Genomic DNA, 14,125 nt, shown 5'->3' on the forward strand with positions numbered 1-14,125 from the left:
GATGGAACACAGCATAAATGAAGGAGTTCATTTCTGCCCAACAAAACTGTCCAGAGAGAATATCTCCATGTAATAATGCTTTGCAACCCAAAATCTCTCACGAACCATACCAGGACATCTGGACATCACCTGTCCCACATACTGATGCTAATAAAGTGAAGCAGAGCAAAGTTGGAGAGGTTTCAGTAAAGGCATGACGAGATGGAATCTTAGAATTTGCCCATTTGGGTACCATCTGTGCCTTTTGAAATTTTCTCAGGTAACTGCAAAACTCATTTAATGTCATAAACACGTCACTAAAGGTATTCATTCCATCTAAATGCGACTGTTTTTGGCTTTGTTTTGAAAAATCAATCAAACCTCTATACATGCTCCCATTCAAAGAAAACCATAACCCATTGGTCTATTTGACCAGCTCATGTTTGTATTGAAGGTTAATGCCTTTAGGAAGAGTGTAGTACCATGATTAATCCACCAGTTGGAGACATAGACACATGCAAGGCTGCGGTTAGGCTGTTCGACGCTGGAAGAAGGCCGTGCGCAAGTGCTCCTCCATGCTGTTCAAATGGAAACAGTTGGCTGGTATCGATTCAGACATGATCCAGAGACGTTGGAGTCGCCATTAGCTGCGTTGATATGCCCTTGAACACAATGTTCGATCAAAAAACAGCAAAGATATAAAAATAAGAAAAAATGTTCTTGAGTTTTGGCCGTAGAGTGATTCGACATTGGAATCTGGTGTCTCAGCTTTCAGCTTGTTAGCGCATGAGCATTATTTGCTGTTTCTCATTTAGTTTCTTGGTGTCGGAATTGAGTTTTGTTTTTGGTAAAAAATAGTCATCATGAGCCAATCTTCTCCCCAATATGTTGGTATGCAGGATGAATATGTTGCTGCATGTTTACTATGTCCTTATCTGGTGTTTGCTGCCCCCAGGTAACGGGGCCGCTCGGGTTCAAGATTAATATCATCATGTTGTTCTCCCTCGTTTGAGTCATTTTCCTCCAATTGCATTCTTTACGCAACTTAAAAAGCGGTATATCAAGCTCTGCTTATTTGGAGAAATTTGAGCTGCTTATGTGACTGAGGTTGACTTGCAGTGAGACCAGATCTGTGTGGTGCTGTGGCTCATATTTATAGATGGATCTTTGTAATTACCCCATAGCTGTGACTGTGTCTGTGAATCAGCTCTCTCCAGCCCAGTGGCCAGCGGGCCTCTGAAACAGGAATGCTAAATACATAGGACCAGAGTGTGCATATGCCATTATGGGGCAAACCACAGATTTGGCTGCGTTTCCGTTGCAGTCCACATTTGTACTCTCTGCTGCAGACAAAGTAATTTGCATGAACCTTTAATGAATAACGTAATCGTACACAAACGTGAATAAGCATTTACATCGTTGATACAACCAAATCAAGCTGAACAGACCAATCACCAAACCTCTGGTTAATTAATTCTAACAATTCAACAATTACAAATGTGCTCGTGTATGCCTGTGTAAATGATTTCCCTCCCCCATTGCGTCATGCGACAAATACACACAGAGCTGTGCATTGTTACAGAAGCATCACTCACACCCCAGCCTCAGCATTGAAATAACAATCCTTTGATTTCTTCGGTTCTTTTTGTGTGCGTCACTAGCCCTGCTCTTCTTTTCATCCTGAGAATTTACAGTAAAATAGGATATGCACATGTGTCCCTGCAAGCTGCAGTGTAGAGACAGGAAGGGCCCATATGATGTAATTGTCCAAATAAGGGGCAGCGCTGAGGGCGGAGAGGGCTCTTCCTCCCCATGATGTCATGTCACTGCAGCAGGTTGCTGGTGATAAGGAAAAGAGTGCGACTTCACATCCACAAAAGTGGTTTGACGTCTCTTATCGTTGTCCTGGAAGGGTGAGCATAACACAAACATGGAGTAGATAAGCGTGTCTCTTCTGTTACAGTAAATATGTGTGATGCACATGAGACGTGCTCTGGTTATTGTTGAGATCATGACAGCATTCTGATTGCTCCCATATTGTATGTATCAGCATGTTGTTTTTTTGTGTGACTGCGTCTGAAGGCTGTTTTCGTGACTGAATTGCTCCCCATCCCTGAGTAAACACTGACTGTACCCCCCACCCCCGCTCCCTCATTGATCGGCCTGGACAATTTATTAGCCATTGTGACAGTTTCCTGTACGGCCAGGGTCGACAGGGGAAACGGAGAGGTATGCAGATAAAGTGCTCAGAAACATGGTGCACAATACCTATTGTGTTTTAATTGCAGGTTGAACTGTTACCTCTAGAATGTTTGCCACATACCTTTCAGTGTGCGTGTGTGCTTGCTTGTTATTCCACGTACACGTCCTGTCCAATCTATTCCCTCAGCATACTGAGTAATCATGACTTCTGGAAACTCACACGCGTAAGGCTGAAAAGTTCAAAAACAAAAGGAAATACCAGTGGATTCCACAATAATGCAATGAAACTTCTAACAATGGCCTGGCGGCCTTGAACTGCAGCTTTCATTCATCTGCGAATGTCAAGTTCAATCAACAGTTTCAACGCTTAGGATTCAACAATAGGAAATATTTGATATTTGGCTAGAAATGACATTAATCAGCAAAGTTCCCATACACGATTCCACTTTAGCCAAGTCGTCGTGCAAGGACATTAACCACCAAAAATGGACTTTCCAGATCTGTGTGCCAATAGTGAGTGGATAGAATACATTAGCAAGTGGCCCAATACTTAGTGCCCTTCTATATACATGTAGCTGGTTGAGAAACCTAGTGTGCAACATTACACCAGCAAGAAATAACCAGCACACAAGTCACCAGATGCTTCCAACTACGTTATCTGTGGTCATGTACAGAACATCGAACGCCATGACATAGACCCCCGAGTTTGGAATTTATTGAGTTTTAAAATGGGCCCTACAAACACAAGTATTTTTGATCAGTCAAGTGGTGCTCAATATGTTTAATAGCTTGCAGCCATAGAAGCCGCTGGCTGGTGACTCTCATCCGAATGCATCCGTGGTTGCTCATAGAGACGGAAGATGTCAGTGTGCTTGTAGAAGCTGTCAATCATTTTTATATACTCATCTGTGTTTGTTATACACCAACCCTTTACGCAAGTTACTATCAGAAACCACTGACGCATTGGGCTGAAATTCCCCAGTTAACATGTTCTCTGGTTAAACTGAAACACCTGCTGCTCTGAACCCGGCGTGATCCCGTCGGAATTCTGTAGAACTGGAGTCTCCTGTTGGAATATCGATCCTGGCAACCAAACATGCGACAACGAGACATTTTAATAAAATGTTTAAAGAAACATTGTGTAGCATTTAGGGGGATCTATTGGCAGAAATAGAATATTATAATAAGTATGTTTTCTTCAGCGTATAATCACTTGAAAGTAAGAATCTTTGTGTTTTCGGGAGATGTTTCAGCTGGTTACAACCTCACCACCAGATAGCGCCAAATCCTCCACACTAATGTATCTTGATGGCTGGAGCAAAAGTGTTTTTGATGGGTCGACTGTAAAAGGGTGTATACCATGATGACAAGGCCGCCCAATCATTGCATGACCTTGTACCTGAGCGAGACAATGACCTTTGACCTCCCTGCGCGGTCTAACCCAGTACAAAGCAATGGGGACACGCAATGACATGCAGCTGTTAGGATTTGCCTGGGGTCGTTAGATGCGTCTGCAGCAGCAGCATGGAGAGTTTAGAAATTGAGTGACAAGCGGCTGTCATACTCGGGTATGTAAATATGTGCTGTTTGTCTAGTCTGTGCTGGTCTTTCACAGGAGCAGCCAGGCTTACTGGCCTGATGATTGTTAGCACCTATCATGTTCCACAAACTCACCAGAGGTCACAGACGTACGCTCACAGTTTAGGGTTCAGGGAATATCAAAAGTAAACACTCCTGTGGTTGGTCGAACATGGCAACACATCACACGGACAACTGGAGGAGGCATCCGTGTCAGTCGTATTTACGAGGAGATCCTCTGACACCTGAGAGAAATGGTGAATGAGTGTTTACAGGGTTCATGCTCGTGCAAAAGTCCAAAAACTGCTGGGTTTCAGTCTGTGCTGTGCTCGTGTTACATTCCAGTCACCTTGACCCTTTAATATCACACCTGCCTTTACTAAACGTTTTGAAAACTGATAATAGTTGATTTTGAGCTTGTTGACTCACCCTGTATTTAGTTTTTAAGATTACAGTTGCTCGAGGTGATGTCTAGGGGTAGACTGTGGTTATAAACCGGTGAATCTATGTATATTTAATACAGAACATTGATTTGAGTCGGCTATATCCAGTAGGTGACTATGCCAGGGTTCATATTGTGACCACGCCTTTACACTCTCATTGATATGGTTGGTTTCAGCCACACCAGAGCTAACACTGTCTTTGTGTGGCTGGAGTGTGGCGGCCTGAGATGGGTGTACTGTTCACACATCAGCAACAACATAGAGAATGGAAAAATATTGTATGTGATAAAACACAATATGTGAATTAAACCAATAATTATCTATGGAATGAAACCTATAGGCTATTAGTGTATTTATTCATTCATTTTGCGATACGTATGTAATATGTAAGTAAGCATATGATGCACATATGTATGTATATGCAGAAGTATATGTGTATATATTCTATTACAATACAATATTCGCCAAAAAAAACAATTGTTTGCCAGGCTGGGTGGTGTACATTGTCTTCACATCTGGCAAATGATTCTCAGATCGCATGTTTTACAGTAGTGCAGCTGTGCCATCTAGTGGACACACTCAAAATATACTGAAGAGACAAAACATACACCATTTATTTACTTGTTTGTTATTAAATAGAAACACATTAAAAAAATTTTACCATATATGGACAACATATAGAGTTGTAAGACACCTCTAGAGTAGGTCCACTGAAGTGGGGAGTGAAAGTGGAATTATGAGATGGGTTTCCAGCAACTGCTACAGTAAATACAGAGACTAGAGAATGAAACCCTCCATCTTCAACTCCATTATGTGCATATGTTGTGATCCAGCCTGAGGCCCCTCTGGTTCTCATTAGGAGGCAGCAGCTGCATGCTGACTGGGACATTCAGAGATGCAGAGGTTAATCTGATCATCTTCAACATGGGTACTTGGGCAAATTCATCTTATTCTGCCGAGACATTATGGACTAATCTGAGCTGGAGCTCAAACTGGCCAAACTGAAGATGCTTGTCAGCAAGATTCGGATGAATCATTAAGAAAGGAAAAACAAGTGTATGATAGTTATACACAGCTGAACGCAGCCATTTTAAAATTCTGGTGTCAGCAAAACAATGGTTTTGGGACTGGGCTGTCACCTGCAAAAAGCTCAAAGGACCGACCACCGTAGCGCTCCCACATGGTTGGCACATGGAGACGTTTCAGTGTGTAGGATTTGGCGGCATCTAGCGATGAGGTTGCAATCCCCCAAATACCACACACTGCACCTTTAAAAGGTTTCTTCAACTTTATATTTTAGAATGTAATGGGAAAATATTCCTTTACTTTTGTGATGATGGAGCATCGGCTCATTGACCGTGTCTTTTGGAATAGTCTGTGGTAGACTGTTACTGTAAGTGGATGTATTCAGTCAAAAAGGTGTCCTGTAAAATAGTTTAAAGCAAAATGAAAACATCTCACCATGAATATACTTCTTGGCAGTCAATTTGGATTGTTGAGGGAATTTATAACATTAGCTAGAGAGAGAGAGAGAAGGGAGGAGGGAGGAACGGACAGACACATAGAAAGACAAACAGAAGAACAGCAGAGAGTTCTTCAAGGTTGGAAGGAGCGAACTTCACAATAACTGTTTCATTTACAAATTTATTGAAAAAATGAAAAACATTTCCATTAAGAAATCATTAGCATGTACATCTTAAGTTAAGCACAAAACAGCACAGGGCCTCTGAATTGGAGGTATTATTGTTTCTGTTTACCAAAATTGAGATGCTATGGCTACATCCGCACTAGCACGTTCCCGTTTTAAAACGCACATGTTTTGCTACGTTTAGGCCCGGCGTCGACACTACTCCGGAGTTTTAGAGCACCGAAAACAAAGGAGTTTGAAAACACTACCAATGCAGAGTAAGTTTGAAAACTCCGGGGTTGTGTTGCAGTGTGGACAGGCACTGAACCGGAGACCTTTGAAAACAATGACGTCGACACTCGTGTTTGCTGCTTTATTGGGTCTTAGCAGTCATGAAGTGTCCTTCCCTGATTCGTCACGCCGCCGGAAAAAACATACAACTCCAGCCGGACCAGTGGTTAATTCAACATGGACAACAGATCACAGACGTTGCTGATCTTGTTGTCTTTACTAGCAGCGATTGCACAGTTAAATTCTGCATTTTATAATATTACTTCTGCCGACATGCGGAGGAAGCAAGCTGTTATTGGAGCAATTAGCGAGCGCATATCCAGCGGCACTATCAGCCCGACAACAGAGCAGACGTTTGAAGTCCCGGTTTGCGGCTTTGAGGAGGACTTTACTTTTCTTATCAATGTTCATTTTTTTTCTGCGCAACTATTGTGAAGTTCACAAAGAAACGGTAAACGAACAAAACCATGAATGCTCGCCAGTGTGACGGGGACTTTCAGCCGCCCGGTAGAGCGACTAGTGTGAAACCGAAGGGAAACGAGGGAGAGACGTGTTTTGACCAAATGCATTGACCCAGAATCCAGTAGAGCAAGACCTGCAGCCTTGTGACGGGTTTTTTTCTCATGAAATTTGACTGTTTGAGTATAAGAACTACCTTTATTATTAAGCAGTACTATAATACTCTGTCATAATTTGGTTACAGTGGCACGCGCAGTGCACGTGGATAATCATATGATATTCGTTTTTCAGGCTAGTATGGACGGAAATCATTTCGAAAACGATGCTGAAACGCCTGCGTGAACGGAAAACGTTTTCATTTTAAAACCCTGGTAAGAATAGAGGGTGATGTATGTTGTACAATTAACAAGTTTGCATCTGTCATCAGTGTGTGGTTGTTAAGTGATAAAAAGGGATCTTTTCAAGTTAACTCCAACAACCTGTTGTCAAATAACTTAACTTCAGATATTTACAGATAAATTATTTGTATGGTTGCTTTTGTCCCCGTTGCCCAATTCTATTGGGGGCTCAGAGGCAGCACCCTGCTGGGGTTGGGGATCTCCTAGAAATACACACACACACACAGACACACACACACACAAACATGTTTAAACATTAGAAAATAATAGGACAGAGCACTAATTTGAATGACAAGGAAACGAGGTGACCAGGTATACATGCATCGCTGCAGTTGTCGCCCTGTTGGTGCAGCTGCCTCACAAACCAGTAATTGTCAATTATTAACAATCTAATAGAATGGAGAGAATGAGGTCAACTCTGATAGAAAGACAATGGTGTTTTTTTTAATCAAGTTTGGTCTTTCTCTGTTTCTGAGTTATAAGAAAAACTAGACTGCCAGTGTGTTACTGGGGCATGTGTTCAGATAAGGAGAATTTGGTCTTAACTGCACCAGGAGGAGTGCTATTTTATAGTAAAGTGACTTGAATAGAAGGCTATTGCTCAGGAAGGGCTCTCCAGCATGCGTGACTGGCATTAACAAGCAAACACGAGGGTGAGGACTTAATCATGTGCCAGTGTGTCATCCCCATAGAATTCCTGCATAGAACTCCTCACTCAGAATATGTTGATTTTAGCAAGCAACCAAAGCTGAAAAACCCCGACTCTGTTTGAGTCAGGGTTGTACCATATCCCCATTTCTAGAGAATATTATAAAAGGGCAATAATTACCCATTTACAGTAGGCCTACCTTCAACCAATCGTGCAGCTGCCTTTCTGTCTTCAGTAATGTAAATGGAGGTCAAGAGGAAAAACAGTCCCCCCAGGATCCCAGCAAATGGGCAGACCAGGAGGCTGTACTTCAGACTACGGAAGCTCCAATCGTGAGTCGCAGGTTTAGATTTGCGTATAGCATCGGAGATCTATTGGCAAAGGTGGGAAGACAGCTTTATCATGCAGAGAAAATATGGTTTACTCAAGCTCACAGAGGTACTATTGATGAAACAATACCGTTCAAATGAAGTTAACTGTGGGAACATTTAACTATATCTCACCACTCCTACTAAGTAAGGACTCCCAGCATCACCCAGGAGATGACAGACTGAAATCTGGAGAGCCTCAGCTGTGGCCCTTCTGGTTGGTATGACAACATACTGAAGTGAAAAATAGCACAAAAGAATCAGTTGGCTTCAAGTCTCAGCAGACCGTTTCATATTTTATTTTCACACACAGATTTCAAACTCACCAGCAGTATATCAGCCATGACAGCCCAGTTCAGTGATATCAAAAGTTCACCAATGAAAATGAATACCTGAAATGAGACATTCAAGACACAGAGCAAAGGATTCATCAATTGATGAATTGTCAAAGCCACCCTACGAAGGAAACATATTTTACCCGCTTGTATCCGTGATCTTATTCTATTGGTCACGACCCAAAGCTCATGACCATAGGTGAGAGTTCTAATGTAGATGGACTGGAAAGCTTCACCACAATGCTCCAGTACAACGCCTGCATCACTGCTGACGGCGCACCAGTCCTGTCCATCTCACGCTCCATTTTACCCTCACTTGTGGACAAGACCACGAGATACTTGATCTCCTTCGCTTGGGGCAGTGACTCTCTCCCAACCTTACAAGAGTAAATCTCTCTTTGGTTGTACAAGGATGGCTTAAGCAACAACGTTGGTACCCCAAACTCCCACAATACCCCCCACACGACTCCCCGGGGGACTCGGTTGTGCGCTTTCTCCAAGTCCACAAAACATATGCAGACTCAATGGGCAAACTTCCATGATCTCTCCAATAGCCCTGCAAGGGTAAAGAGCTGGTCCGTGGTTCCATGGCCAGGACAGAATCATTGTTCCTCCTGGATCTGAGATTTGACAATCGGTCAGAGACTCCTTCCCAGCACCTTGCAATATTCTTTCCTGGGGAGGCTGAGCAGTGTGATACCCTGATAATTGGAGCACAACAGGACATCTAGTCCTCTTTTTAAAAAAAATGTGAATCCCCTCCCCGGACTGCCTCACCACAGGCAGAAGGATAAGTTAGGGGATCACCAAAGGTTGAGTGGGGCATATGTGTATGTACCAAATTTCATTGGATTACACCTGAAAAACTAAAATGTAATGACGGCGAGAGGTCATTTCAGGGGATCATCAAAGCCAGTAGGAGTCTGTACAAAATTGCATGGCAATCCATCCAATAGTTGTTGAGATATTTCAGTCTGAACTAAAGTAATGGACAGGAATCTCTAGAGCCATACATCAAAATAATAATTTCAGACATTTGTCTCTTACATAAGATGAGGGAATGCTTGCTGATACCACAAAGATGGTGATGAAGAGGCAGGGGGCCGATCCCAGTAGGCCCACTGCGCAGATGAGTGGGTCCACATTTGGGACCCTGGCACCAAACCATCGAGATAAACCACTGCCAAGACACGCTCCCAGAACGCCCGTCAGCACCGTCACAGCACCGAAGATGTAACTGTACCGGGAGCAGAAGCAGACAGCATTGTTAAAACTCTGTAGCAATTGGGATGGGCACGAACGGTGGATGCAGGTCAAAGGTCATGCTTCACCTGTCTGTGGGGTTGCAGGGCTCCTTGATGCACGGCGGTTGGAGTCCCTGACTGACCCGAGCTCTGGAAAGAAAAGTAGGCATCCAGAAAGCCATGGCTCCGGTGAGGAAGGCCGTAGCTGTCACTCCCAACGATGACCACACATAACTTTTACTAAGATCAGAGGAAAAAAAACAAGGAGATGTGTTAATATTAATCACAAATCATATCTCTATGTACTTCAGGGACTAACACAAAGTATCACAGTATAAAGTAGAGCCTGGCCAATAAATCTAAATGTTGTAAAAGATATCAGATGCTATATTTTACACTCTTAATCAATACCTGTATTGGCCTCAAAAACCCAGTATTAGCCAGGCTATAGTATTAAAGCTTCCATGTCCTACTTTTTCAGAAGATACTTGATGTCCTCCTTGTAAGAGCTCTGCCCTGTAACTCCCTCTCCGTTGGTTTCTGCAGCACCTCTGGACGGGTTGGGGCATAAGAAGACCAGCAAGACAAGTCCCACTACACCCAAGATGGGAGTGATCTGATAACAGAAACATTTTGTAATATCTATCAGTGTTCAGCTGAGATTTACTTGACTGTTTATGAAAATGTTCTCACCCTGAGAGCCCAGCGCCAGTCTCCTGTTAGAGTAGCAACCCCTGCCCCTGTTATGTATCCAAGACCGCTGAAAATACACAGAATAGTAAAACCATTTGAGTGATCATGAGGACACAAACCAGCCTAACAATAGGGTCCACCTGTCTTGTGGAATTCACAGATTAAAAAGTATTTGCTTTGCATCTTTGATTTGACTTTGAACTGTTTAAAGGACATGATCTGGATGTTCTTGCTGAGTTAGATTTGATTTTGTTCATCATCCTTTTTACAACGTTGTTCATCTTTCTCATTTTATTTTCCGGCAGCATTGTTGAACCTAGCCACTCCAAAGTCTGTTTCTGAGTGACCAAGTGAAGTTACTGAGAGGTGAAGTTACACCATTTGTTGGGATGAAGGAAGATACATCATTGATCGATCGAGTTGGAGTCGGGTTGGGAGATATTTAAAAATGCTGCAACCAAACCATCCGCAGGTGTGTGTGTGTAACAGTGTGTTCGTCCAGTAGGTGCAGTTCGGCTGTGGGTGTGCCTTTGTAACTTGGTAAAAGAAAAATCTGTAAACGTAACTATATTAATGTCAATAATCAAATCGTGACCAGGGCCCTATTCACCTCAACTGCAGAGTAGCAGCTTGATTTGAAGCAGTTTTATATTAGAGACAGGCCTTCATGTCGTATGTGTCACTCTGTTTAGATTAGAAATGTCATCATATTTTAGAATGAAGCTTCATTCTCTTCCGATCTAATCCTGTTTGCCTTGTTAAATTAACAGCATGATGCTGTTAATACAAACAATACCTTTCAGTTTCTGTTTCAGTCACTGTGGATGTACAATGTGTGTTCATGTCCAAGCTGAACTATATCTTGTAGTGCCGTACAAGTGCCACAAGATGGCAGTAGCTACATCTGAAGTAGGCATCAGAAACGTGCCACTGAATGTGGTCCATTTCCAATGAAAAGCCATGTAGTGTTTCAGTGGACAGAAATACTTTTGTGCACCGTTCACAATGTGTCGGAACAATTAATGCTTTTCAATTTGTATTCACACAACAGTGGGCTTCGTGGTTTTTAGTTCATGGATTAAAATATGCAACAACAGCAACACACAGTTGTTGACTTGGATTGAGTTTCGTTGCTAACCTTCCTACAGGGATACAGATGTAAAAGACACAGATCATGGCGCTCCGTTGAGTCCCAACAAAGAGGTCACCGATGATGGTGGGAGCAATGGTGGAGTAGCTGGCCTCTCCTATCCCGACCATGGCTCGCAACAGCATCAGAAGCCAGAAGTACTAAAGAATGTCAGACAACATGCATAGAGGCAGTTTAACAAGATTCAGCCACAAAGGTCCTCAAAGATTAACATATGACATTCTTATTGTTCTATTGTTCTAATCTTGTGTAATATTTGCATATTGAATATTTGCTTTGCTTGTTTGTTGTCCAAAGGATAAGTCAGTTTATTTGCATTGCAAATCAATTTCCGTTTGAGCAGTAAAAGCATCATGAGGTCAAATGATAAACTACTAGACGCAGGAAGTGACATCTTGTGCTCCTGTGAACACATTAATTTCTCACTTACCGACTCTGTGACCAAAGAGCTGCCGGCTGCAGTCACAAGCCACATACTCAAACCACCAATCATGATGTATTTACGGTTGTAGCGGTCCCCAAGGTAACCAAAGAGAGGGGCCAGAAGCAGAAAACTGCTGATGAACACTGTAAGTGCATTGATAAAGAATTAATTCCTTCCTCACAATGTGACACATTGACTCATTCTTTTATAATTAATGAAGGAAACCCACTCGGGAAACTTGTCTAAATGATACTGCTGCAAGAAGGTGGGTAATAAACGCATAGGTCTTCTGTTGGCAATAACCAACAGTCAGTGCTCTGCAATTTACTTGCAGCACATGTTGCATAACTTCATCTGAAGTAATACAGGGTAAAATGCAGACCTTCAGACCAAATATGTGTGTGTGTGTGTGTGTGTGTGAGTGTTTTCTGCATCATCATACCTGTTTGTATGAGTGCAGCCGTACTGTCACTTATGTCAAAGAATTTCTGAATGTTGGGAAGGACACCTGTATGACAACACAAACGAGTCATGTGTGAGCCCACCCGATCAGAAACAGTCAATGGTGTTTGTTGAAACACAAGAGGTCCTCTCACCTGCTATTGTGTACCGTTCCGTGTAGTTCAGCAAGTTGATGTAGCAAAGCACGGCTACAGCCACGTAGGCGCGTCGAGGTGATATGGCCGGTTTCTCCGTTTCCTCTGCCTGTGGTGTGAGCGATGAAAGGCTGTTCACAAAAGCGCCGTAACGTAGACTGGAGCCGGACCCCAGACTCCATCGAGGGAGACGTTCCTCTTTTGGCTCCATAGTGAGCAGCTCTTTCTTCACCTGGGGAATTGAGAATGTGTGACCTGGTTTCAGAGAAATCCTCTAGCCTCTGCATTCTCACCAAAGATAATAATGCTTCAGTGTGTGCACAGTAGTCTTATAAGACAACTCAATAAAGTTGCTCAGTGACAGCACTGAGTTACACTCTTATTCAGAGTGGGGGAAACACACCTTTTAAAGTGGATACAAATGACATCTCTTTAAGATATAGTCGGATTACATCACAGAACAACGAGTGACTGTCCCTGTCCCACTGGACATGGCTCATGCTGAGAAGTGTAGTGCATTTCCTACAGTATGTGTTGCCTTTGAAGCCCTGTGCCCCCACGAGTAGTGTAGTTTGGGGGAAGTGCGTTAATGTGGTTTGTGGAAACACTTTAGAAATCGACCTTATGACACAAAAGAAGGCAATTACACAACTGTGTAAGAACACAACGTTGCAACTATATGTCAAAGAGTCAGCGGAAGGAGAAGGAGCGTTTTCGGTTCTTTACGGTTCTTACAACACCGTAGAACAGAAGAGGATGTGATTGTGGAGAGAGTTCAGATCTCATTGTATGTTTAAGGACAAAACTACAAGTGTACAATCCTATCAAATACTGTCCAATTAAAAACTACTGTGTAAGATTATAAAGTAACAAGATAAGAAATGTAAAAATACCTAATGTGATAAACTAAAGCATTTTAGTAGATCATTTCAAATGCGGTGTGAAAAGCACCGATGCATTCTGCCGTGGTTAGAGTTAATGCAGCATCAACAATGACACAATTGTACATCAAATATTTTCTTAAACCGCATAGTGAAATAGTTGCACTCAAAGATTCTGATACTGTTAAAATATTCATATCATACAGATATAAACCTTTAGATAAAAAACGAATGCATCGACTCACCTGCGTGTCGATATTATCTTGTTATTTTCTCACTTCATTCCATGCTTGCAGTTGTCAAGAGGACGGGTCGCCCCTGAGGCTTGAAGAAGCTAACAGAGGCCTCAGCTCTAGCATGCCTCAAGAGATATTAAGTTAGTGAAGGGACCAGCCCTCTCTGGGCTGGTCATATGCTTTCACACAGATCCTCACTGTGATGCAATGGCGTAAACAAGCCACATAGTTTCATGCACCTCTTCTCTTCCTTTTTGGGTTTTCATTCTTTCTTGTAGCAAGTAAGAAATACTCCTGGCCTGATTGACACACATCTCACCCAGCAGAAGGACAAAGTGCTCACCGTGGGGTGTCAGTTGTTCCACTGTAGTCGAATGTGTTGTGACTTTCACCAGCGAGTTGCAGTTCTGTCGTGAGGAGTGATGTTAATCTGCCACAGACTTTGTCAAACTACTATTTCCTGTTACAATGTTTGTCAGTGCAGCAGCTGACCTGAAGTAAACTTGGACCAACGCTGTTGCCCGAGCAATAGAGTGGTAATGAAAAGGTCCACATGAAAGATTTAAATCTAC

At 42.7% G+C, this 14,125-nt stretch overlaps 1 protein-coding gene across 1 annotated transcript; it reads right to left on the reverse strand.

Moving 5' to 3' along the window:
- Positions 1 to 5,837: 5,837 nt before the first annotated feature.
- On the reverse strand, positions 5,838 to 13,668 carry spns3 (SPNS lysolipid transporter 3, sphingosine-1-phosphate (putative)). The gene is made up of 13 exons (XM_079172320.1): positions 13,563 to 13,668; positions 12,437 to 12,668; positions 12,283 to 12,348; positions 11,847 to 11,983; positions 11,405 to 11,556; positions 10,267 to 10,333; positions 10,047 to 10,189; positions 9,661 to 9,813; positions 9,377 to 9,566; positions 8,321 to 8,386; positions 8,130 to 8,228; positions 7,826 to 7,997; positions 5,838 to 7,180 (listed from the first exon to the last, which is right to left on the reverse strand). The coding sequence occupies exons 2-13, from the start codon at positions 12,645 to 12,647 to the stop codon at positions 7,080 to 7,082; spliced, it is 1,557 nt and encodes a 518-aa protein (XP_079028446.1). The 5' UTR covers positions 12,648 to 12,668; positions 13,563 to 13,668; the 3' UTR covers positions 5,838 to 7,079.
- Positions 13,669 to 14,125: the final 457 nt, after the last annotated feature.

Source organism: Pholis gunnellus (genome assembly GCF_910591455.1).
Source record: "Pholis gunnellus genome assembly, chromosome: 13".
Taxonomy (NCBI): Eukaryota; Metazoa; Chordata; class Actinopteri; order Perciformes; family Pholidae; genus Pholis; species Pholis gunnellus.

What these genes read in the sequence shown, in the direction of transcription:
- spns3 (XM_079172320.1), bottom strand. Translation starts at nt 12,647, where the DNA reads ATGGAGCCAAAAGAGGAACGTCTCCCTCGATGGAGTCTGGGGTCCGGC. An exon ending in ATCAAGTATCTTCTGAAAAA is followed by an intron (nt 9,814 to 10,046) that starts GTAGGACATGGA and finishes CTCTGATCTTAG; the next exon opens with TAAAAGTTATGTGTGGTCAT. An exon ending in CCCTGCAACCCCACAGACAG is followed by an intron (nt 9,567 to 9,660) that starts GTGAAGCATGAC and finishes CTCCCGGTACAG; the next exon opens with TTACATCTTCGGTGCTGTGA.